Source organism: Anser cygnoides, chromosome 12 (genome assembly GCF_040182565.1).
Source record: "Anser cygnoides isolate HZ-2024a breed goose chromosome 12, Taihu_goose_T2T_genome, whole genome shotgun sequence".
Lineage (NCBI taxonomy): Eukaryota > Metazoa > Chordata > Aves > Anseriformes > Anatidae > Anser > Anser cygnoides.
In genome coordinates, this window is record NC_089884.1 from 9,689,855 (window position 1) to 9,716,594 (window position 26,740).

The window sequence follows — 26,740 nt, forward strand, 5'->3', positions numbered from 1 at the left end:
AAAAGTAGAAGTTATCAGCAAACATCTTAGGAACAGATTTTTTTCACCCTTTTCCCCATTCCACAGATCTGCCTCCTAGGTGGTGAGCATCAGGCTGTGTGAGTGTTTTATTGCTGAGACCTTTTGATCCCCGAATTTTCATTTTTATGTTTGTAATAGTGTTGGAAGTAACTCTTCCGTAGCAATCACGGCGATGCTGCGGTGTTAACATGCAATGAAGATAGCAGATAAAATGAAGTTTGTGTCTTTCGTCACAGACTATTACAATCTATGTGAGGGTTGCTGCTACAACTGATTTTATGCTCAGGAAGCCCATCATAAATTTAGGCACCATCTGAGCATTAAAGGGCAAGCACCCGTGTGAGGGAGAGTTTCAAGGTAGATGCAACACAATATCCAAAAGCAAACGAATAAAAGGCCTTGTGCTGCGGAAAGGGAACTTGCAGCTGAGCACTTGAGGTACCAAGCTGGAGGAAGAGGCCGCCTGGGTCACCCAGCGCAGGAGTAAAAACATCAGGAGTGCAGGGGGGAGGTGAAGGCGGGGGGGACAAGGTGCTGAGGGATGAGGTGCTGAGGGGCAGCCGAGGTGCTGAGGGGGACGCTGCCCCCTCGGGCTCCCTCCCGCAGCCGCCGCGCCGCCCCCCCGCCCCGGGGGCCCCCACCCCTCAGATTTGGGGATGCTGAAACTTTTTTTTTTTTTCACGTTTCCGCATTGTCACGATTTCCGCTTCCCTCCTTCAAAAAAAAAAAAAAAAAAGAGGCACCAGACCGAGCCGCCCGCGCTCCTCCTCGCCAGCCCGCGGCCGCCGCAGCCATGGAGGAGCCCGAGCCGGGGGCCGAGGCCGCCGCCCCGCCGGGGCTGCGCTCGCTCCTGCCGCCGCGGGAGTTCCTCGGCTCCCGCAAGGGGCAGCTGCTGCTCGCCGAGTCGGTAAGGGCCGGGGGGGAGGCGGCAAGGGCCGGGGGGGGGGGCTGCAGCCTGCGGGGGGCTGCGGCCCCGCTGCAGGCAGAGCCCGCTGGGGAACTGGGAGAGGGGCCGGAGCAGCACCCTCTGCGGTTTTTATCTCATTCTGACCCATTTGCACGGTGCACCCAGGCGCCACAGTGCCCGGGTACGTGCGGTAACTGCTGGTGCTAGCACGGGGCACAGGGCAGCCTGCGCCGCCTGGTGCGGATCTAACTCAGTAATTAATGAGTGCCCTTCTGCAGGGGATCACAGGCTCTAGGCTTCGGTGCTGAGCTCCCCCAAAGCCCTGTTTGTCCCTGATCACCCAGGAGGACACAGTGGCTCACCCCAAGGGAGTCATTTACTATTAACATACCGAATAATAAAGAACAAACTTGCTGTGGAAAAACTGCTCCCCTAGAACTATGCTATGGTTTTCCTTAGGGTCAAGCTCTGAGGTCTGGGCTGGCAGTAATTGCAGGCCTTTGCCTGTAAAGGTCTTCAAGTGTTACACCAGCAAGGAAAATAGCAGAAAGCCCGACAGATGAACAGTTCTCAGCCAGCAGGCAAAGAGGGAATGTACCCACAAGGGTAGTGGGTATTTAGAAACCAAAGGTTAAACTGACAGTTAAGTGATTGAAATGACTTTTAGCATCATTTATACTTCTCAATTTCCAAACACGAAGTTTTCTGTAATTTTAGCAGGAGATTAGCAGTTTTGACAGCAGGTAGCCAAACACCAAGACCGCCCAAACCAGCAATCAGTATGTTTAAGATCTGTAACATGTCTGTGGCTATCCACTGCGCTAGCCCAGAGAAGAAAATAAGGCAATTCAAACAAGAGAAAGGAAAGGGCCAGCAGCACGGGCGGGCTCCTGGCTGCCCTACACTGCACAGTACCGACAGTGATGGGTGATGGCAAGGGGCCAGGCAGCCCTTCCCCATCGGCTCCTGTGAACCTTTGGTCTGTGGGCACAGTCCTGGGGCAGGCAGCGAGGGGAAGCAGCCTGGCTCTGTAGGACTGGCGTTGAGAGGACCCTGCTCGTTCAGGAAGTGAGGGCGATTTCTGCGGTGGGGAATCCACGCCTGGGGCTGGGTAGCCACAAGTCACGGGGCATGTTAGCTCTGCTAGGAAGCCTTAAAACTCCACGTACCCCTGCTCCCTATTCATACAGCATCTGTAGCTGACAAGAAACACATTTAGATGATACCAAAGCCCAACCAACTTTGCTCCTTTGGCACCTATTTTTGTTACGCACTATGACATGTACTGGAATTCCTCATACAACCTCACAGCCAGCAAATGACGACTTCCAGGGTGCCTGGCTTTTTAACATTTCTGATTGGTGACATATTTGAGGAATACTGTTCTGGTCATGGGATCAGACTTACCCTTCTGTTGACAGAGAGAAGTACTGATTATGCCTCTTCAAAGTAATAAAAACTGCTGTGTCCTGAAACAATAGGGATTTATCCTTTGTAAGGCCATTTAGGGCTTCCTGAGGGTTTGGCGGGCTGAAAGCAGCTCTAAGATCCATCTGTCGAAGCTGCAGTGTAAGCTTTCTGCAAGCTCCTTGCAGGCCAGCCCACATGTTTAGGATGACATTTCTTGGCAGAGGGGAGGCAGCAGTAGTTTCTCTCCAGTACCATCAGCTTTGCCAGAAGAAATCCCTGAAAACAACGCAGACCCCTGAAAAAAATCCAGTCTGTATACAATTAAAGAAATAAAGCGCCAGATATTTGAAGATGAGTCCAAGTTAAATCTATCATAGTTTAAATCTGCGTTTCAGCTTTAGCTTTCCATTTGTTGCATTAAATGTCTGATTCCTCCTCTTTGACAGTACTAGGGTTGGGCGAGGTCCTGCATAAATGCATGTACATTGTATTCATGGGATGCAGATTTTGAACAGCATCTTTTATTCAGAAAAAAATGGGTTTCTCATTATTGCTACTGAATCTCTCTGTCATTATTCAGCAGCTTGGCAAGTCACAAGAAATGCACTTTATTTCTCAGTCATTAAGGTCATGCAAATATTAGCACCCCTGCAGGTAGTTCAGAGGTTCTTTGTTCAGCTACTGAAAATGCCAAATAATTTTGTTTCAACATCAAAAAAACAAACCATCATATTCTGAAAAGTATCATACCACCAAAGCAAAGAAGCAACTTGCAAATATATCTGGGGTAGATGGCTATACTTCTTTTCAGTCTATGGCTGCAAAGGAACAGAATTGGGCTTCAGCAAATTCCTTCAGCCCAATGACCTTGCTGCTAGCGCACTTGGTGGCAGTAACTCCTTAAATTGTCTTGTTTTGTCCAATAGACCTGGCTGACATACGATCAGTTCAGCTGTCATAAATTAGAGCAGACTGACAGACTTCATGAATTCAGACAACTGCCACATTCAACCACTCCTTAATTTGCATCGTCTGAGGTCTTGGTAGACACAGAAGACAATGTGGCCTTTCTTGGAGAAAGCAAGCCCCCAGCCTTCACAGAACACAGCCAAGGAAACGGAATTAGCCTCACAGCCTGCCACATGCGCAGCACTGGTACCACGAGCTCTGGGACGTCCCGGAGGAGAGCTGCACGGAGCTCCGAAACGGAGCCTGCCGGGCAGGACTGCGGAGCTCAGAGGGAAGGAAACTGCCAGAGCCGGCTTTTAAAAAACATTTTAAAAATGTTCTTAAAATAACATTTGCGCACGTTCTTCTATGAAGTGAAAGAGCACCCAAACACTGTCAGCATCCAGTCTTTGATGTCAGCATGTCAGCTGCTCTGTGGGCTACCAAATCTGGGTATTCTGGCACTTCCTCTAGAACAAGTTATGCTGGTGATGAAACTAATTACAGCTAGAAGCTTAATTATCATCTCAAATTTTATTCAGAGAAGGAAGTTGTTTTTCCCCCTGCTCCTTTGCCTTTTGATCTTCCTACCTTATGAATTTTTTATCCCATCTGGGATAGCTACGTAGCCACAAAGGAGCAGCAACATCAAATACGTATATAAGCTTTGCTGTCTCTCTCCTGATCCTGCTTATGCTGTCTGGTTCCACTGCTTTCTAATCACCACTCTCTCTCTGACAAGGTTAATTTTATTTTCCTTTCTAATTTCTCCCCATACCATATCTTCTATATACTTTAAAACTCATTTTAAGCTGTTCATTCTTCCTAAATATTCAAGTTGCCATCTTGAGGGCCAACACATCATCCATGCTCACCTGCTCACCTCCTCCACAAGAGGCCTATTTTCCAGTTCCCTCTGTCTCGTGTTGGAACCATTGAACAGCCATGCTCATAACCCAGAAGCCGGTATGCAATGGCATTACAAATTGTGTAATAAAAATATGACTACATAAGGTTGTCCTTTGTCACCTTTGTGACAACACAAAGGATGTAGAAATTGTTTTATCTGTTTTTTTCTCATTTTCCTGTCTGTCTTCTCTTATCTTTTCAGTCTTCTCTGAACTGTACTTCATAACTGAAATTTCCAGCTGCTCTGTGTAAAGCCTCCCTTGAAGACAAGCCCTGTGACTTTCTCTGGGTCTGTAGCCAGGCAACCCCTGCCGCTAACTCTGGGTGGACCAAGAACCAAGGTGACTCCACAAGGAACATGAAGTAACCCAACAGTAGAGACCCCTAAGATATTGTTCACTAGCAGAGACAGAGATAACAAAATACACAGTTGTCCAAAAGACATCACTACTAGTCACTTTTTAAACTATTTAAGCAAACCTGTTCTTTTCTGTGGAGGGGGAAATGAGCAGCACACATCTGGCCACGCAGAGCAGCAAGTGAAGTACAGCAGGGCGTGTGTAGTTGTGTACAATGATGTAAGCTGTTTCCTGGCATCCGTGTCATCCCCCATGGGCTGGAGTGGGTCTGTTCTCCATGCACAGGGGAGACAAACGCCTTCACATCCTGCCTCTGACCTCAGCACTTCAGCAGTCTTCCCTTAAGGAGCACGTTGCTTTAATCGCACTAAGTAATTTTATTTTATACCTTACGTTGAAAGCTGGTTATGCAATAAAGTATAGCCTTCATACTGTCTGGCCGGTTTAAGAAGCCCAGAAATACACTATTAAGTAAATATTGCATGGGAGAAGTTTACGGTGTCAAATACAATACCCAGAGTTCCTTTTTTAAAAAGTAATATTTAATTATATTTTTAATTAACTGGGTACATTCCCACAAAAAAAGGTGCTTAGTGAAAAACTGAGCCTCTTCTTTCGACAAGACTTTTTATATTCATACCACTGCCAGAGCATGAAAGGATCTTGTTCTGTCTTTTGCTGAACAAGAGCTTTTTGCCTCTAAATATTCCTCCACAGCAAAAGTGGCAAGGATCACACTAACCTTTCAGCAGGAGGGCAGGAACAACTCAGACTCCTGAACTGCTATCAATCACAAGGATGTAATTCCAGGAGCAAAAGAAAAACCCCTGTGTAAATACAAATTAACGCAATTGATAAAATACTCCTCCTTTCTCACCCCCCAAAGCAGCAGTGCTTTCAGAGTCTGAAAGTGCTAGAAATAAACTTGCAACTGCATTGAGCCTCACAAACTTCCTCTCTTTTTTTAGCAGACATAGAGCTGTTAGAAAAATGACCTCTCTGAAATGAATGTTTAAAAGTGCAACTTCAGTTTAAAAAAGAAAAGTGTGAAGCAAGTGTGATCATTTGACAGTCTTTAGAGGGGTCAGGCTACATTCTGAAGGTTACTTTGATATAGTCATTTTAGAGCAACTTTCAGTTTGCTAGATATTTGTCTCAAAGACTTGAAATCTGGAGAAGTAAATAAATATGTGTTCGTGATTTCTGGGTACAAACTGGCCCATCAGTGTTTTTACTGGGGGAAGAGAAGTGTATTTTAAAATTATCAAGTTTTCAGATTGTATCAACTCCTTCACTTACTAGCACTGCAATTAAAAGGTCAGATGATAACAAGTTACCTAGTCACTTTTATATTTCAGAAAACAGAAAAAATAGTCTTAGATAATAATATTGTTAGGATACTGCTCAGGGAGTCCATTCACTCCACCCATCAGAAGGGGAAATGAGCTCTACAAGAAGAGAAATGAGAAACACAGTCAAAAGCTGACAGCTTTGTGTGCTCTTGTATTATGCAGAACTGTCCCCAAGTTACAGAGCAGATCTGGCATTAATATCCATGTCAGGGCTCTGACATAACCACCAGACAAACAAAGCAAGAAAGCCAAAGAACAAGTTGCAGCACAGCAGCCACCACCTGACAGAGCCATCAGGCACCCCCTTCCTCTTGTTTCAAATTTTCTTCCCAAGCCTTGCTGCTTCCCTCTGAGTGCCTTCCAGCCTCACCTCCTTGAAGGCTCTAACATCTAAAAATACTGTCTATCAAACCTTCATTTTCAAAAGCTGATCCACTATTTTGTGGGTGGGTATTTCGCTTACATGCTAGTAAATAAAACGCTCCTCAGACCTTTTCAGGCTCTGAACACCTCTAAAATAAGGAATGAGTAGAGGAGCAATTATCACTCTTTGTGTTGGATTCTTTCCCTTTTACTATTATCATCAATAACTGCTGAAATCAAGGGAACTCTTGCAATTCAAGGGTTTTCAATCCAGCCCTGACATGTCCTTCCTGTGCACGATAGGATGCTGACGAGTAGGGTAAGGCATGGAAAGCTCTGAGTGGCTGGACCCCAACCAGCAGTCATTTTGGTGGTTGAGCTGGGAGTACGATTACCATGCATCAGGGTTAAGGAACAGGCAGGAGGAGATTGCTCTATCAAGAACTAAGGGATTTGTGTGAGCAAGTAACTAGCCAGTTGACTAGATTTTATAATAAACAACTAATACTTCTCCAGATGCCATCTTCTCTGGATGGGACCAAATTAGAAAACCATAACGCTCAGGCTGATCCTTTCATCTGTTCAGCAGCTTATTTTTAACCCAAACAGGAATACTGTCATCACACCAGCACAGAGGAACAGGAAAAGTCCACTTGGCGTGCTCTTGACATGAAATGTGGTTTGTGTCCTGAGCTGTGCTGCAGCACCTAAGGCCCTGCTGTAGAGTGCTTCCAACTGCTGCAGACCTGCTCAGGGCCATCGGGGTGAGGGGAAGAACATGGGAACCTCAAATTACACAGATTACCATACGGCTGATCTTAAGAGAACAGAAAGGCCCTTCATTTTACCTAATAATTAATACTTCTGACAGAAAACTTTTTTCACGGTTTAAAGGCAGCACAGGAGTTACTGTATCAAATGGAACCGAGATCAAAGTCATCTCTGCTGTGCTTCATCAACTTACAGATCTGAAATTTGCCTCTTTACCTCCCCTCACTGCTGTCATATGATGTATTATTTAACATTTAATACATTTAATTCTCTCATAAGGGATCTGCGAAGTGTAGGTCAGGTCTAACTTTCTCATGTTGGAAGGGTTTTCCTTGGTTGGACCTACCCTGAACGTACCTGCTGCTGTTCATCCCTGAGTATTTCTCTGTCTCTGGATCACAGCCATCACACACTTTCCTTTAGCCAGAAAAAAAAAAGGGAGATATTTTTTTTAAACACCAGGATAAACATGAAAGAAATGTCCTATCTACATAGCGATTTTTTTGAACCTAGAAAACTTGAAACCAAGTCTAAATTATGTTCCACAAACGTGGGTGAACCAGATTCACAAAACTGAAGTCAAGTTATTTCTGTTCTCATTCCTTGGTTGGTGGGAAGGGATGGGCAGTATGACAAGAAGGAGGAAGAAGTCCTCTCTCCTCCTATCAGTTCTCAAGTTCTGTTACATCCATCTTCTGTTCAAACAATATGTATTACTTTTCATTCACAGAAATAAAATAACATAGAGGATAAGATACATCAAATGAGTTCCCTCCCACTATATGAAAACTCTGGAAAAGCCTGCAAAGAGGTTATTCAAGCAATAGCAAATAATAGTAAGATAAATAACAACAAATAGGATAAATATTAACAGACAACAGCCCTCAATGTGGAAATGAACTCTATATAATAAATAGAACCATCTTTCTACAACTTAATGAAACAAGAACTGCAGAGAGGCATTTTTAAGATAAATACAGTATCTTTCTGAAATGTCATATCCTTTCAAATTCACCACCCAGTCCTAATGGATCAAAACAATATACTCCAGTTGCTATGGTCCTGGTCAAGAACTGACTGCTTTTACAGAATTTAGAATAAAGGCTTGTTAATTTATCAAATTAACAAATCATTTCAATAGGATTGAACTGCTTATTTGCCCACTGTACGTAAATGGGCTCTTTTGATGCATGTACATGAGGGTTGACTGATCTCTCATAGGAGCAATTAATGCCTTACCTTTCAAATGTAATGAAGGTATTTATTGAAGTACAGGTGGTTCACAGGAACACACACTAGCAACAATCAAATAAAGCCATAGTTATGAAATTTAATGAGGGAAATGCACTGATCATCTCTGTCCAAACATTTGTGCTTTTTGAGAACCCAAAAGTCCCAAGGTCCCAAAGCCCTCAGAGGTACCATGTAGGGGAGAAATATGTCTATTTTTAGGATTAGATGAGTGAGAATTCTAAATTCCCGATTTAGAATTAAAGTTGAGAAAGTTCTGCTAATCTAATACTCAAACAGTGTCTACTGCTATGATGACCAAAACCATATCTGAGCACCCAGGGCAGAAATTTGCCACCAAGAGGAAAGGTGGAGTACAGCAGCTCAGGTGTAAATTAGCACATAATAAAAACACTTTCTCTAAGTGCATTTATTTAATATGCTAGCTAGACAGTTGTTTACACTGGGGAACTAGAACCAGAGATGTACAGAAATCACGTAACTAATTCTCAGCTCTTCTCTATCCATCAACAGAAGACTTACTTTCTTTCAACTCTAAGAAGATTATAAACGCTAAGTTACTTTGGGCTATCTGAACTAAGATTTGTGTTTCAAATGAGAACTGTCATAGTTGAAAGCTTAAAGCTCTGTTTGCTTGGCAATGTTCCACTCTATTTTAAGAATTATATTATCAGAGTTGCTTAAAATCCAGAGCAAATTATTGACTCAGATAGGTGCAAATGCATCAAGCTGTCTGGAAAGTTAATTTTACATACACTGAAATAAATGACATTAGATTTATTCCTCAACAAACAAGAATATTCATTTGGTGCAAGAAAAGTGGGAAGCAAGATATGCCATCACCAGCAGAGTAACACTTCAAAGCTGTTCAGCTGCCTGAGGCTTTTCCATGCGAATAACTAGTGTTTCCCTTTTACTGTAGGTGCTGTCATTTATCATCTTTATCTGCTATATTGCGTCTTCAGCTGCCTCTTTCATGATGGCACCACTCCTAGAATTTCTGCTGGCGTTGTTTCTTTTTTTTGCCTATGCCTCTAAACTTAATGAGAAGTTTAAAGGACTCTACTGGCCTTTGACGGTAAGTGAAATGTGAAATATAAGCACAAATTTAATTGTACAGTAGAACATCAGAAAAGGGACTGTACTGGAGTTTAGGCTGACTGCTAACAATTTTACCTTCTTACACGACCTATGTCCATATTATCTCTCATTCAAAAGGTCCCAAAGCATTCTTTAAACTCTGCTCTACTATATACTTTCTAGGTGTTGACACAAAACACAGTTTTACTAGAGCACAGAATTTATGCCTGATTCTGGGCAAATGGTTTAGCAGTTAATTTTCAAAAGCAGCCAATATCAGCCTGACCAATGTTGCCACCCTTAAAAATGCAGAAACTGAGGCACGCTCTGTTGTAATGCATCTACTTCACTAAAATGTTTGAAAATTCTCAGGTAAATGCTGTTCAGTTGCAGTCATACTCACATGCAAACGGATAACTACGTTTGTTAAGTGGGGATGCCCTGCAGCTCTTTTTGGCAGAGGCTCACACACACAGTCACTGCCTACTCATTAGGGAGTTTTCCGGTTTGCAGTTGCAAGTAATTACTGCTCAATGACCGCTGGATGTCTCTGTTGCTTCAAACATACATTATTAAGGGAACATCTATCTAGCAGTACACACACTTAAAAAAAACCACACTAATCCAATCGATTTGGGTTCTCTTTTGATACAGTCTAGCACAAGTTCACCCTGGTGAGATTTGAATGGGAGCTCTCAATGTATGAAAGGAGCATTAGCAAGGCCTTTGGTAGATAAAACAATAGCAGTGACTGACTACAAAAGTTTGCATGCTTTTCAGATGGTTATCTCAATTTCACCATCCAGAACTACGACAAAAAAGCATTTATGTTTATTAAATCCATTACGGTAATATACTCCAGCCACAGAATGTAGATAACTGACCTCAGTCTGACTCCAGAGGAATCAAGTTTCTTGTAGAATTTGTCTTTTGAGACGGTATCTTATCCATCCATCTGTTCTGAAAAGGCAGAAGATCTAATTGTGAACAGAGGTCAAGATACCATTCTTCCACTCACGTGATTTACACATGCCCTAGGAATCACAGTTCTTCATTTAATACACAGTTCACAGATACGGCTGCTCCAGCACATCGCTGCTTGTATTAGAGGGCATGGCCCTTGCCCTGCAGAGCTACAGCAGCACATATTTCTATGATAAAAATCAGTACGTTCACTTCAGGCTAGCTGCAGGAGTCCCAGGTATACATATTAATATAAATGATAGTTTTAACACTACAAGTGTTTATGTCCTGAATGAGGAGTTCCTACAGACAGGGCTAATTCTGTACAGAAGCAAGCACACACTTGTGCAGTTTTCATCTTGCCTTCTTCCCATAGGCAGTGGTACACCTGCAGAGCACTTGGTACTGCAGTTCTGCTTACAAGTGAAACTTTTTAAGGCATTTCAAATGATTCTTCTATTAGCCCTTGCAATGCCTCGTGTGAAATGTCACAGAAAGATAGCCCTTGAAGAAAGGTCTAAGTGCAATAAAGGGAGGCATTATACCAACATGTGTAGGAGCAGAAGCTAATGCTAAGATTTCAGTCATCTTTCATTTAAAAATCTTTCCCAGATGAACAACTCATCTGCTACAAATACCATGCTGTATTCACACTTCAGCACCAGGCAAGTCCAAACTTTTGGCACCAGGCAACACCAAACATTTATAATTTTTGAAGCGATTCTTAGAAGAGTTTGTATTTTGAAATTACGTGACTGATCTGACAATGCAAGATGGCTTATCTTACAGGATTTCTTGCGCTGTGTCACCGCTGCTGTTATCTACTTCGCCATTTCAATCGCTGCTGTCTCAAAATACAACGATGGAGCATCTAAAGCAGCAGGAGTAAGTAGATGTGAGCTTCTCAGTTAAGTATTTTGGTGAATTGCATATGCACATGCATCAGACACAACTAAATTTTGACCCCACTGCAAGTAGTAGAAGCTTCTTCAATTAACTAAGTAAAGAATTTGCCTAAAGCAAGGAAGAAATGGCCAGTTATTTAGAAAAACAGGTTTTGAATCAACGAATAGCTGTTTTCATCAAAACACTGCTGCTCAAAGTTAATTGTACTACTTTGGGAAGGCACCTATTCTGCTTTTTAATTTTACCAACTGTAATATGAACATAAAACTTATCTGTTCCTGAAAAAAATACTTGAATGAAGAGGAAATAATAATAATAATACATGTAACTGCTAAGGATGATCCAAATTAAGTAATTTCAACCTTGTGCCTCTACTGCTTAATTTTACTTGGATGAGTTGAAACAAGAGCAGTGTCATTTTACCCTCCAGGATATGGACTGTCCAGGCAAGAGCCTTCGTTGTCAGCATTTTCTGTTCAGAAATAAGATACAGCCTCTACATTTGCAACTTGACTCTTGGCATCAATAATTTATACATCATAAATAAAATTTGCATGAAGACATTAGAAGACAGGGAAGAACAATACCCAGAACTGTTAGCCACCCATCTTTACCAAACAATCCCAGGTCATACACAATTTCACAACAAAGATCTTGTTGTAATTTTTTCACTGTTTAGACATGGAACAGTGCAACACAGTATTTACCATAGCTGCTGCTTTGATACTGAATAGGTAACTCCAGAATCATTTTATCTCAACCCAATTCATGCTGCAATAGACATGTGTCTCTTTGCAAATAAGTAAAAAAAAAAAAACAAAAAACAAAACAAAAACTATTTCTAGGGAAACTGAGGTGATTTGGCAGTAGTAAAGAGATGCCCTGGGACAGTGGCAGTGTAGGTTACATTCTCCTGTGGTACCTGGCACAGGATACTCAGAACACACACGGAGCCAGAGAGGGATGTAGCCCAGGGAAGGGCTAAGGACACACCTGACAGAGCAACTGCAGGGATCACTGCTCAGGCTCCCAAAATAGCTCTCTAGTTAGTTGATGCCAGCCAGTCACAGGGCTTTTCCCTTCCCCATCTTTTTAGAGTGGGGCAAGCCAAAATCAAGCCCAAGTTTTCCTCAAGAAATTTTCTTTGGTCACTTAAGCTTATTCTGGTTTGTCATTGATAGACATGAACTGTTGTTAAGGATAATATTATTTTGCTATTTTTAGGTATTTGGATTTATAGCCACAATAGTGTATGCTATTGATTTCTACATAACGTTTAATGACCTGGTTACTTTCCTCAAGCAAGGCAGTTCTGAGTCCCCTGAAGAGCGCAAGTCAGAAGGTAGGTAAAATTCCCCGTGTTGGTCATACAGCACATAACATGAGACTTCCTTCTCTATTCACCCTCATATGAGAGCAAGAGCACTCAGACAGTAAAAAGAGTTTCCATTCTTGGCTACCTGAATTTTCTATGCCTTGAGCAGGCTGAATTATGAAGCTCCTCAGTCTTAAAACGTAAGAACTGGAATTTTAATTATTTATAAGGATACTAGCAAGCCAAGAATTTGAAGTTTAGTTTCTCACAGTTTTGTGCCATCTACCTTTGAAAGTTCCCTAAATCCAACTGTAGAAGTTACTGTGCAGCAGACATTTTTCCCCTCCCATCAAAATGTCTTAGTTTAATTGTCCAAAAAGCTCTTTTCTCTTTATCATCACAACTTATCCCAGAAGGTACACAGTAAAGCTAACAGTCATTTCCAGATATTTTAGTAGACTGTTAAGTGCTTCTAAGCTTTAGGCCAAAGAGACTAAGGAAAGATGTAAGTGAACAGATCACAGGAAACAGACTGTTAGAAAGACAAGAACTTTCATTCCCACAAACTGAAATTACCTCAGAACAAAATCAGGTGATTAGGGTATAAAATTAGGCTAAATATTGGGTCATTTGCCTAGAGATGGAGAGAGAAACATATCAACTTACAAACAGGTAGTCATGCAGCTTTGTGTTAGTGATGTGAGCAAGAAAGAGCTCTGCCCAGCAGCACTGCTCCTCCAGCACAAAAACCCACATTCATGCTGTGACTCAACTGCAGAGACCAGGAATCTCTTGCTTCTTGCAAGCCCAGTCTCAAGCTTGGGCAAATGTATCTCTATAGGCCTATAGGGATTTCTTAATGCCCTAAAGGTTCTGGCTTTCAGATCCGTTTAACTGGCAGTGCATAACCGTGACCCACAGCAATGAGCAATATTCTAGTACAGGAAGCACATCTTAAGCAGACTTCCTCTTGGTGGTCATGCTAACAATATCTTTGTGACTTCTTTCATTGGAACCGTTATCTCTGTTGCCACTGTCTAAGTGCCTCTCAGCAGCATTTCACAGGTCCTGTGAAATACTAATTCAGGCTCTACCAGGTTAGCAAGCACTGTCATTTTAAAAGCTTCCTCCTAAATATGCCACAACCTTCAAAGCAGGCACCCACAGAGAAGCAGTAGGTCTCTCTCAGCAAGAGCTAAAGCTGCTGCAGCTTCCAGTTTATGTTTTCATTATGCTGATCTTTTGTTTGGTTGTGGGTTTTTTTTTTATTATTATTATTAATTTCAGATGAGGACTCTGATTCTGACTCAGACTGAAAAGCCAAACACCAACGAAGCGTGAAGGGAAGATGATCAAGCACCTTCCTCTCTGCTGAATGCACTGCCAATTGAAACGTCTCCCTTAATTCAGCCTTGATATCCTCTTTCCACTTCACTGTTCATGGAATCACCAAAGCATACAGCAGTGATGTGGAAAAGGATGCTATTCCCAATGCCATTAAACACTCTGAGAAATAAGGATTTACAGTACAGATTCTACAGGATTTCAACCTGTTACAGAGGTCTGTATCCAAACAAAACGCCGCAGTTCTCCATTTCCCCTCATTACTCAGCACTACAATGTACTGAGTAAATGAGAACATAGTATTTGAAACTTATAGCAGAGCTTTTAATATGCTTTCTTAATTCCAAGTCTTTAACACTTATAGCTTTAATACTTCTTGCTGTGCCAAAGAAGAGAGGCCCAGAATGCCTCTCATTTATATTTTTCTTGATTAACTAGTAATATTTCTTTATCTAAAGTCTGAGCATTCCACTATCTCAACCATATCAAGGCATTGATTATAGTCAACGTATTGGTTTCAATACATTAATATCTACTGCCTATCTCTGACAAGAAATGACAACTGGAAATCTGCAACAAGAACAAAACTCAAAGTGTAATTGTGCCTCACGTTAGCTGGCACATCAAGCGTTCACTATCACTTTTGAAGCTGCCTGGATGGGGTCACATTCCTGTCTTCTGCAATTTCACCAAAGATACGAGGTAGAACAGAAGAGGCATCAACGTACTCTCCCCTTCCCACCATTTGCATGCAAGCCCTCGTACACGTTTGGACATACTGGTAAAGAAGGCTTGCCAAATACCATCCAACAACACTATCTGCTCATCAAAGCCTGCAAATATCGGTGTGCAAGATAGCCCTGTTTGATCTCATGCTCTGTGTTGCGAATACTGGTTCTCAAATGAGAAGTAGCACTGCAGTTGGTCTGCTGGCTCACAAAACTATCTGAAAAACTCAGGATACCTGTGCCCCTGAGGGCAACATTTCCTTCCCCCTGTGAAGAGGCAAAGAAGTCAACCTCCAAACTAAAGAACATCTGCAACGAAATTTGTTTTCCTAGCCCTCCCTCTCCCCTTCCCCTACCATCCTCTGAAAGGGCAATTTATCTCTTGATCTAATATTTTGAGGGAAAAACCTTCTGAATTTCCATGAGTTCATGTTTTCTTGGGTAGCACAGCCTACCTTGAAATGTGCGTCCACATGTAAACATGTATTACTTGGAAAAAGCATGGCATGCTTCTCATACATGGCATCAGGTCTATTACAAAGAAACCTGTATACATTAAAAAGATTAATATAGCACCAGAACAGGTGGCTTTAACAAAAATAATTAAAATGAGAGCAGATGGTACTAACAGAGTAAATGAAAAACAGAGCTAGAACAATAAAGGCAGATTTCATTTGGAACAAAATGACCGCTTGGGTTCCAATTCCCTGCTAGCAGCTGGCTGCTAACAGGCAAAAGCACGGTACCTAACAGCGAGCTGGTGCTTGGGAAGGTGCTGGCCAGATTCAGAGATGTCTGACAGGCAGCTTCTACAACTCCTGTTTCCAGACCACTGAAGGAATAAAAGCAAAACAAATGTTTGCTTCCAAATGTGATAAATACTCTTAGCTTTTCTGAGAAGGAGTTCTTTGGACCTTTTCCTGTATGAAATCCCATATTTCTTTCCTCTCTATTGTCGTGTTTTACTGACACTCACTGTGACGTCAGGGGACCTGGGCTCATTTTTATATTCAATTGTTTTGTACATATATATTTTTTTAAATGTACTGCATGTCACAGCTGGAAACTAGTACATGGTTAATATTTAGTAACCATATTGGATTAAACCTCTTTTAATAGAAATTTGGGCTTTCTTTACTTATTTTAACATCTCATTTTACTGCCTTGCCTCTGACCAGCAGGAATAACGGTGTTTCGGGGAACTCCAACACAAAGGACTCCACATGCTGGGGAAGAAGCTGATAGCACAGAGCCAGCACCCGGAGACCAATTACACATGGTTACACGTCTTGCGAGGAGAAACAACTTCTCTACTATAAAAAAAAAAATAAACCAAGCATTAGTTTTAGCACATTTAGTAGACATCAGAGATACACTGAGCTTACTTGGCAACCAGTAACATGGTAAATAACATTCCCTTCAGGTTTACCCTTCAGAGATACCTTATCACTAGAAAACCAACAGATTTTAAGTTACATTTTCATATCAGAATATACAAAATCAACAGAAGAGGCAAACTTTCCCGTTAGTTGCTTCGGGACTACTTTATCAGGCATGTATTGAATAGCCTGTTCAGACAACTCTATTATTATTATTTATTACTCTGATTCAGACAACTTTATTATTATTATTTATTACTCTGAATGGTCAGAGGGTAAAACAAAATTTAGATGTACTCAAAAATTTTCATTTTAGCTTCGATTATCCTGAAAAAAAGAAAAAAAAGAAAACAGTGATTTCAATGTTCATTTTGACCAGGTAATACTTGTGCTTTCATTTTATGTATTTTGGATGTTGTCCGTCACATCTTGTGAGCCTGATCTATTAGGTAAGCAGTCAACTACAGTATTCCCAGGGGAATGAGGTCAGCCTTCACTGTTTAGAAGTTAGACAGAATAAACATTTTTCTATTCAACCGCTGACAAGCTTCTCTTGACCAAGGAACACCACATCAGCAGCAATATGCCGTTATGTCCAGCACCAATTGTTTGTTTTCTTAAACACTATCAATTACATTCTGGTCTGATCTCTAAGCAGATCCAATAGATGCAACACCACAACTCATTAAAATCTACTGCTGCTGACAACCCCTCACAGGCAAAAAGAACTGGTCTATCTTGTAGAAGAGTTGTACAAGCACATGACCCTCCACAGTGAATCCCTCTGTAAAAGCTCATCAATCACGTCCCCACCATTGTCTACCCCACACACGCTCATGTGACTGTCAAGCATGTCATCCATATTCCCAAATCTTCCCACAGCATTCATTCAACCATCTGTGCATTTCCTCATTTCTTACCCTCTTAACTCCCATGCTTTCACCTTGCACCTAAAGCAGCTGAATGCCCCAAATCTAGATCAAACCAAGGTCACCAAGGTAAGATACACAACCTTCACCCTACGAGGTGACAGAGCATTACCTACTCACTCTGGCATTTCAGCCCCCAAATCCTTTTCAGTCCAGAACATGCTGCTGCAAACCACAAGACACAGTGTTTTGTTCCATTCCAGAGTACAGACAGAAACCCTCACCAGAGCAATCCCGCCACAACCACCTCAGCAACAAAGCGGTTCCATGTGCTTTCTGCTACATATAATCTTTCATCATGGACTGCTTATACATGGTTTTTCATTAACTCTGGCATCTATGAAGTTTGTCTTGTCAAAGGCAGTCACAAAAACCTCAGGCAGTTTTTTGGTTCAGTTGTTTTAACCCCTATGACATTGTCTTGCATAGGAAATGCATTTAGCAGCTACACTTGCTGAATAATCAACCACAACACTTTGTGCTAAGTTTATACGTTGCCTTTACAGATGAAGACAATGTTTTAGTGCTTTAATACGTCTATTTATTAAACAGGAAGTCCTTCACAAATGATTTCATAGTATATTGATCAAATTAAGTGTTAGAAAACTACCATTTTCCCTACATACAAAAATACAGACTTTTAACACTATGAAGACATAATCAGAAGAATACCATGAAAATCCATAGAGCTCAAATCTTCAGATATCAGAAAGAAAAAAGACTGAAAGACAACTTAATAAAAAATTACAAAAAGTAATGTGCCCATATACAAAAGACTGGAAAAACATCACATTTAAAACCGATAAATACACCATTTAAATTATGCTAGAATGGTATGGATATAAAACAAAAAAAAAAAGGACTGCTTTCTGTATTCCAAGAAAATTCTTCAGCTTGTGTTTTTGTTTATCATTAAAACCGACAGAAAAGAAGTGCACAACGTACTGAAAAATCATTACTGGTGTAAAACACAAGTTAGAAGTTACGTTTTCTTGTAGAGTTACCTTGCCTTTGAAATTCTCCAAGAATTAACAGCACAATTTACACATACAGAGCTGGAAGATGCTATGCTTACACATGTAAGCTCCCGCTGTTACTGAGAAGTAACATCAGATCACAGATGGCTGGTACCTCTACAGAAAGCATCAATTTTATCAGCTGGCCTTGTGAGCAGTTTAAATGAGACCAAAAATACTTACCAAAATAACATGAGATTGCTTCAAGGCTGTACATTGTCTTTATATGCACATTTGCTAGCTTGTGATATTCTTCAAATCCTTGATCAGAACATGCTTATGGTGATAAATGGATACCTGATCCTGCAGTCCCCGAAATCAATGGGGAATTTTGCCTGAGTAAGGATAACAGAGCCAGGTTCTGCATTTGCAGCAGCACATACAGAACACTTAGAAGATTTTCCTTGGCGATACATAACAATTTTTCATACTTCAAAAGCAAAATACCAAGGGTATTACATAGCAGAATTGCGCTCATATGTTAAAGGAAAATTGCATCCCCTTCACTCAGTCCAAAGATTGAATTCTAACCCATTATTTTGACTGATACATCTGAGCTGTTCACAATTACCGATCTGTCAGTACAGGAACTGTATCCCCAAGGGATAAGTCTTTCAGGCCGGGATGCTCCTTTCTCAGACACCGTAAATTGTGAATTATGAGCTAGTATCAGAAATGTTTAGATTATGCCTACTACGTGTTTCTAGAGGACTCTGAATCAGCACCAAGGATACAGACATCCCACACTGAGCATTTCTTTATACAAGTCTCAAGGAAAGGGTTGGAATACCGTCTAGCTCACTTCAGCAATGTGCTTTAACTCCATCTTTCAGGTAGCAGCTGAAGGCAGAGAAGAGCAGAAGTGATGCAATCTTTTGATTCACCATGAGACCATATTTACTATGCAGTACACAAAGGGAAACAATGACTACAGTAGCCATAAAACTGTTTTTAGTGAAAACAAAGCACAATAAAGCCAGAGATGCATTAGTGACTCACATTACAAAAATAGTGTTTACTGGTTTAATAAATTTACATCTCTATTTTTTGTGAATGACAAGTGTTTATACCACACATGGAAGGCACCCTAGGTGAAGCAGTTTTTCGGTATTTGTTTACAATTCTGTGAACAGACATACAAAGTGTCAACTTTTAAATCAAAACTGAGCATTATAATGAGAAATAAATACATACTTTACTATTTTATTGCGGGTTCCTGAACCCTTACAAACTTCAACATATACAAATAGATTCAAAATGACACTAACACAGAAGAGAGTAAGTCTAGACAGATAAAATGATGAGCTAATGATTTGTTATTAAAATGTTATTAAAAATGTTGTGTCTTAAGTACAGAAATCATTTAAAAATGCAATTAATTGGCCACAATATATAAATCAAAATATCACCTTATTCTAGAACCGTGACATATGAGTTAAAGCTGGATGAACTGTAATGCTATATGATACACTCTCCTTTCACAATATCCAACAAGTAGAAACTGTTAAACATTCATGATTAAAGTATAAACAGTAGAAAATGAAGGTAGCAATTGTTGTAATAAAAGGGTGCTAGCCAGAACCATTTTAACCTGTAGACATCTGGATAAATGTAACATTACTAAAAATATTTAGACTATAATACTTTTGGGATTAAAAGGTTACCAAAAGTGATAAATCAGCCTAGGTAATAGAGGGTATTTTCTTTCAAATGCATGAAGGTTTTAACTAAATATGTCTATTGAGACATTTGTCCAAAGCAAAACAAACACAATACCCTGAAATTTCCCATATTCTAGACAATAGTCCTTGACAATCAGAAGAGGCAGATGGTCATATTTCATTCAGTTACTCACATCCAGATGTTACTAAAATAGCTGTAGGGACCAGCCCCAGTCAAAAATAAGAAAAAAAACAGATACTCTGTTAATAAGATCTGGCTATTGCTTTTGGAAATGCTCTGATGTCCTCTTTCTGAATTTATGTAGATAGTTTCCATATCCTTCCATATATCCTAACTGTATTTTTCTTTTTTTCCTTTTTTCTTTCTTTTTTTTTTTTTTTTTAAACTTCTACCCATGAAGTCCATGGTATACGATAAAACCTTCATAGTAAACTCAAAGCTCTATGTTATAAATACGTCAATCAAGGTAACTATGTATATTGTATATAAAATTAAATATCTTCTGTTTGCCAAGTATAATTTAAAAAGGAATATCTGTGGCTAGTTATAAAAAAATATTTATTAACCCATAGAGATTAAAAGGCAATTTCATTAACTCATCCATCCAGCACACTTTTGAAAGAGTTGCACTGGGACTCTGGATAGGTAACTACCTAATCACATTTTCATGATAAATAGACAACTTTTATTTCCGGGCATATATAAGAACACTTTTGAAAGCTGCATATCCCAAAAGAAAATTAGATTGTGTTGTATACTCTAAATTAAAGGCTACTATAAATCACAGTGTAAGCAGATTTTTTTTTTTAAGATTATTTATAGAATACAAATGGTTAAATTATAGACAGACTTTTAAAAGACAATGCAAAAATAAGACCAAGACAACAAAGGAACCCTTTCAGGCTGGACAGTACCATTCTGGTTCTGTCAAACAGATCGATCTACGTGGCTAACACGGAAAACAACATATCAGGAAAAACTCTATGGAGAGAGAATTTAGAGATTTCCTGAATATTTGTATGAATTCATTTTTAATCAACTCCTTCTGTTAAAATAAAGAGAAGAATATGACAATCCCTACACTTTTTTTCCAAAAAAATATTTCTAGGAAAAAAGTACAACATTCTGCTGTTTGTTTTTTTTTTTTGCCTGTTTCAGTTTCGTTGTAAAATGATTACTTTTGTTGCCATTAAATTTCCAATACATGATATCTGTATCTGCACAGTCTTTGATCTTTGTTGGCTAAAAGACCCTACAAACAATCTATTATTTTATCCCATAAACAGCAAACTAAGCACCCAGTTTCAGAAATTCTACTTGATGGCTTTACTCATCGCAGTGGGACTAAGCAGAAATCCCAGTCTGAAAGAATCCTTTCTTCCAGATATATACATCCCTCCTGATGCAAGCTTCTAGATCCTGCAGGTCTTTGTGAACCAACCACAACACTTGAGCTGAGTGGAAGTCATTTGATAATCACATTGATTTGTCAATGTACCTCAGGTTTTAATACACCATTAACAACATGGGTGTAGAATCTCTCCAACCATAATATACAGGCAGCCTGGCCCCAGGATTAGGAACAGAGAAACATTTCTACACCTACTTTTATCACCAGGTCTAAGTGTCTCTGTATCCTTCTCTAAGAAGTGTAGACGATAACTTTCCTTCTGCAGCTGAGGATCCTTCACATTCACACATTTTGAAAACACCAAATTACTAAGCATCAGGTTTGGTTTTTTTTCTCCTTCCCATCCTTTACTACGTTTCATATTCATAATCTAAATGAGCCTACATTTATCTCTCCTAAGTATCTGCTGAAGATGCTTGGCTCCAGAGTTTTCAGCATAAGATTTGTCATTTACGCTCTGATTTTCATGCACAAAGCTGCTCAGTATCTCATCTGAGTACGAGTGAGTATATTATTTTCTACCCTATTTGAATTGCTATTAACTTTTTTTGGTGAAATTATACCCTAAAAACACCACCACCACAAAAAAAAAAAAGAACAGGTAGAAATGCTTACAAAGGTGTCATGGGGCAAGAAAATAGCAGATACAGAACAAGGACCAAGGGGAAAAAAAAAGGCTGCATTAATAAAGCCATTTATTACATAAGTATTTGCTGTACCTGCAAACTCCCAAAACAACACAAAGGTGGCAAATATAACATTTATATTGGGACCTTAACGTTTATGGAAAACTAGTGGTTAATTCATAGTCCACACACAGCTTATAGCGGATCAATTTTCCTGCCGTGGTCTGCAACACTTTAAGAACCAGTAAATCTGCTGCATTAGGAAGGGACAATCATTATATGGTACAAAGTAATTCGTGGAAAAATAATCATGATGATTAAAAACTTGGAAGTTCTCCCCAGTTTTCCCCTCTTCTTTCTAGACTGAACAATGAAACACGAACAGATACAATAAAGCAATTCTAGATCATATCATAAGATGCACAGTGAAACACAGGACAAAGGCTATGAAGAAGCACCCCATGTTACCGATTTAATTTTAAGCTCACGCTTAAGAGACATCTTATAAGCTGAAGACAGCAAGCTGCTTCCACAGCATGGCTCATTGCCGATGCCACACTTCTGAATATAAAGCCAACGATGAACAGCACAGACTGAAATACAGGCATCAAATCTCAAAGGTCAGCACCTTGTCTCTCAAAAAAAAAGGCAGAGGTAGATGAATCTCTGGTCCTCTAGGAGCATGTGGCTCCTAACAGAAAGCCTAGAAGAAACAAACACTATACCAGCTAGCTTCCAAAGTCCATGGGAAAAAAAACAAATTCTCCCAGCATATCCAGCCCAAATAACATAAGCTATCACAAAAGGGAAGAGTACATACTTAAGCAAAAGGACATTGGACATGCTATTCTTGTCTTTCTTATAGTGAAGCAGGCACTGTACAGATAACGAAGAAGGGTTAACAAAACTAAACATTAAAACGTAACACAGATGAGGCATGAATTTATGAAATGAAAGGAACAAGCAGAGAGTAAAAAGGAACCAACTTTACTAAGGAACAATTAAACTGTCAAATCAGTTCTTAATTATTGTTTTAGAAACCTACTTCTATTGTAGGCAGTTTGCACGTCATTACATGTACGCATAATAAACTTGAACTAATGCTGACCAAACTGACCACAGCATTAAAAGGAAGATACCTACTCTTAAAACACTATACAACAATTACTATGCTGTTGCTCCAATCATTTCCTATTGTTTAATGGATATTTCAATGTCTGTGCATAGCTTGCAAAACTTGCCCTCATTTCCACATGCAGAAATACATGGAGATTGCACATCTGAGGGCTTAGTTTTGACTTAAAGAGGATTAATCAGAATGCCATTACAGTTTCAAGCATCTCATTCCTAGAAGTTTCAACTGTTTAGCTTTCATTTAGTTTTATTTAAGGAGGTTTTTGGGTCCCTTTGTGGTGCTAAACAACACTCTAACACTAAAGGGAAAATTAACCCTGTATGCTCAAGAAAAATTAACCCCATATGCTATCAAATAAGATTAGCTGGCTAGAAGAAGCAATTTTTCTAAACAAATCAAAATAAAAAATAAAAAAAAAACTTTCTACCCCAATTTTATTCCTTAAAAGATTTTTTTTTCCCTTTTATGACGACTGCAGTTCTGGTAATAGTCTTAAAAGATTACTACCTCTTCAAAACATTATATAAAACTGTCTGGGGGAAAAAGAAAAAAATGTCAACCACTTATGCACCATATGATCGTAATGCTTCAATTTTAGTTGTCCATCTCATAGCCACTTTATCTCCCTACTCTATAATGCAAATAGTAAATAACATCTCTGTAGAGTAATAAATGCTTAACTTAGACTTTTCAAAAGTATATACTATACAATACTAAAATCATCTTTGGTCCCCAAAATAAGGAAATAACAAATTTACATTTGTTTTCCTGTTTTCCAACTGTATCAGACAGTATTTTTTTTAATTCATATTCTCTTTGAATTCTATCCTGAAAGCTGTGCTAAGCTCAAGTCATTATTGATGTAAGTAATAAATAATGGCATATCGTTCTTCATTCTCAACTCAAGAACACTTATTTCATGTGTAAAAGTACTCGAGGTCATACAGCTATACTATACTACAGGATGAAGTATTATATGATATTAGAAATATAACTATCATTCATACTAAGTAAGCATTTGTCATTCCAGCTAAAAGATAACAAAAGCTTTTCATGATCTCACTCCAGAAAAAGCTCTGTGAAGTTATCTTTAGTCTAGGTATGGAAAGGCGTAAGGATTTAGAAGATAACAAAGCCATAAGCTTGTAGATGCATGAAACCTCCCATATTTCTGAGAAGTCAGATCAGCTGAATCAGCACGGGGACTACGGAAGAGAAAAAAGGGCATTCTCTTTCATACACACTATTTCAATCCTTTCATTAACCAGTATCAGGATATACTCAATGGAAAGCCTACACTTTTCGTCAGACGTAACTCCTTACCTAAGACCTAACTTCTGTTTCTTGACTTCAGATGTGGGTACTACTCCAAAAGCATGGATCTTCTGCAGGACAATATTCTGTATTTAAGTCTTTTATTTATTTTTTATATTATTATTTTAAAATGATATTTATGCAAAGTGGTTTAATGCTGGTTTACAATTCCAGTCTAGATACACTCATGCTACTTTTAGAGTGCTGAAAAACAACAGGGCTAAAGCAACTATGCCGGCTTCAGTAACTTAATTATTTCATGCCAGAGTGAATATTGAGCTGTCATTTTCTTTTCATGAAACACCCGTTAATCCTGGTGAGACACCACCTTAATTAAACATCTATGCTGTAAACCCAACAAGAGATTAGCTACTGTGGTTTGATCCTTTTTTTAAGCTGGTGTTGCCTTTGGTATTAACTTTCAATGAAGGACAGTAAGATGTTAATACAGCAACTGGCAAACCATTACTAGTTTAGAAAGGCAAGTTTTCTTTAACCTCATTAGTAACTCTTTCTTAGTTTTAATCTCAGTCTTAACAACTCAGGTGAAATGCGCTGTAGACATCAGAAAAATCACAAATGAGATCAGTTTGTTGTTGTGGTTTTAGTTTTTTTTTTTTTTAAACCAGTTTTCTACACGTTAAAAATAATTTCCTGCTGTTTGATTCAAACATTGCAATGTAAGGTTTAAATCTGGAACCCCCTCAGTTCCCTCAAATATTAAAAAAGCCCAGGCACTTATACTGATCTTCTGTTTGGCAATAACCTGGTTTTAGTATTTAGAAATCACCTGTCTGCAGTGCGTTGCCTTTTGTTCGTAAGGTTCCAGTTAACTGCATTCAACCACTTAAGAGTACAGCTAAATGAAAACAATACAAAATGCATTAAAGTCACATGTGAGAAATTCAAGCATATGTATAGTTCCACTAATTTCAACTACTTCACTAGCTTACACCCGGAAGGAATTCAGTTCTAGAGATCTTCCCGCCCCCCCCCCCCCCCCCCCCCAACATTTCTTCATGTAACATGCAGGCATCCATACGCCAAATAATAGATTACACAGATAAAAACACCAGCCATAAAACTAGAAAAATATTGAGGAACTTCTTTGTTTTACATTATGAAACTGATTACTGCAGAATTCAAGTTTTGATTAGAGAAAATACCCTTGTCTTCACTGGAAGTACAATTAAGAAAACTTCAGTTAGGTAAAACCGTTCTTAAATAAATCAACAAATACTAGACAAACTTTTTGCAGACATATCCAATTAAAAAAAAGTTTTGCTTACTACCAACAGTTTTTAGAAGAAGCAAATAACCCTCTGAACAAGGAAAATATGTATTAGATGAATAGTAATCAAGTGTCCCTAAGATTACATTATAAGTACAAGAATTTTTTTGCTAGTTCTTGCTTACCCTTTGCTTCTCAGAAAGGTTGAACCTTAAAAGAGAAAAAAAAGCCATGACTGGAATGCAAGTTTACTGAATGACAATTCATTCTTCCTCTCCTTCATCACTTTGCCCCTCTGCCTCCCCATTCTCCACCCTGCCTTTTTCCCCGTTTTGAAAAGAAAAATAGCATGTATCCCAATGTTAACAGAAACCCCACGTACTTGCACTGGAAGCATTATGGTATGGTGAGCATTCAGTAAACATGCTCATCTTGCTCAAGTTCAGATCCAACCAAGGTCATGCATGAACTGAATGTGGTGATTTCAGAGTAATCCAAAGACAACTACCTCAACATTAAATCCATCAACCCAAAGACATGAGCCGTCTGCTTATATCAGCTATATGAGTGAACCACCAATGAAACTGTGTGAGATCTTGCAGATGAGAATTGAACTGCACCACCAAGGCTGCACAAGGAAGGACACAGAGTTGCTGGACACGATACATGACTGAAGTTATTGCTATTTGCCCCTCACTTCCTTTTCACATGTATGAAATTTTCTTCTGGTAGATTTCTTTCTTATATTAAACAAACAAGATCGTGCTGGTCTTAGTGTTTATGACAGACGAAGATACAGTGACAGAACATGTGTATCCAGAGCTTGCACTTAGGAGAGGGAAGAAAAGTTTTGTGCAGTTAATCCAACACATTAATGTACTTCTGAACATATATATATATATATAAAATATATAATATATATATATGTATATATATGTGGATGTCTTAAATGGCTCTTGCTTTTGAATGACCAACATCTACTGCCTTCATGACAACAGCTTCTGACTCAATGCATCTACACACATATGCAGGGCTCGACATTCTTTGCCACCATCTGATCTTCCTTTCCTTCCTTAAATAAAGAAAAAACACTTTATTCCATGAGGGAGTTAAGCTCTTCTTTTCCCTTTGCAGTCCCATTTGAATATCGCTTTCATGCATCCAGACGCTGAATCTCAGGGCGATGATCTACTTCTCTGGATTCTGTCCGAGCACGTATGTAATCACTGGTCTGACGACTGTTTTGTTGTCTGCTGTTCATTCGCCACTTTTTAATAGCTAAATATGTGTTCACAGCATACACTGCCATTGCCAAGAAACCAAATATCTACAAGAAGTAGAAAGAATTGTCAAAGACAATTTTTGAAAACAAGAACAACAGTAGTTTCA

General features: G+C 39.5%; 2 protein-coding genes and 1 long non-coding RNA gene across 6 annotated transcripts in view; 1 reads left to right on the forward strand and 2 right to left on the reverse strand.

Moving 5' to 3' along the window:
• Positions 1-731: 731 nt before the first annotated feature.
• Positions 732-15,750, forward strand: CMTM3 (CKLF like MARVEL transmembrane domain containing 3). The gene is made up of 5 exons (XM_048069001.2): positions 732-928; positions 9,214-9,369; positions 11,124-11,219; positions 12,465-12,582; positions 13,843-15,750. The coding sequence occupies exons 1-5, from the start codon at positions 815-817 to the stop codon at positions 13,869-13,871; spliced, it is 513 nt and encodes a 170-aa protein (XP_047924958.1). The 5' UTR covers positions 732-814; the 3' UTR covers positions 13,872-15,750.
• On the reverse strand, positions 924-9,216 carry LOC106033313 (uncharacterized). Its single transcript, XR_010834349.1, has 4 exons — positions 8,280-9,216; positions 7,398-7,457; positions 5,297-5,381; positions 924-2,614 (listed from the first exon to the last, which is right to left on the reverse strand). It is a non-coding gene; the product is annotated as an uncharacterized lncRNA (long non-coding RNA).
• Positions 15,751-17,453: 1,703 nt separating the features above from the next.
• The window catches only part of CMTM4 (CKLF like MARVEL transmembrane domain containing 4), a 39,467-nt gene continuing 30,180 nt past the window's right edge, over positions 17,454-26,740 (reverse strand). Inside the window, exons 4-6 of one of the 4 annotated variants that reach the window (XR_007165291.2) lie at positions 25,734-26,678; positions 25,537-25,561; positions 17,454-24,979 (exon numbers count right to left, since the gene is read on the reverse strand). Coding sequence is in view for 1 of the 4 variants with exons in the window: in XM_048069000.2 (XP_047924957.1) it covers positions 26,505-26,678 (174 nt within the window). In the remaining 3 variants the exon portion in view is untranslated. Of the gene's footprint in view, positions 26,679-26,740 lie in introns of all 4 variants that reach the window. The other 3 variants (XR_010834345.1, XR_007165290.2, XM_048069000.2) reach the window with 3 other exon arrangements.

Coding starts and splice junctions, on each gene's coding strand:
- CMTM3 (XM_048069001.2), top strand. CDS start 815: ATGGAGGAGCCCGAGCCGGGGGCCGAGGCCGCCGCCCCGCCGGGGCTG. Junction 9,370..11,123: donor GACTCTACTGGCCTTTGACG/GTAAGTGAAATG, acceptor CTTATCTTACAG/GATTTCTTGCGCTGTGTCAC. Junction 11,220..12,464: donor GAGCATCTAAAGCAGCAGGA/GTAAGTAGATGT, acceptor TGCTATTTTTAG/GTATTTGGATTTATAGCCAC.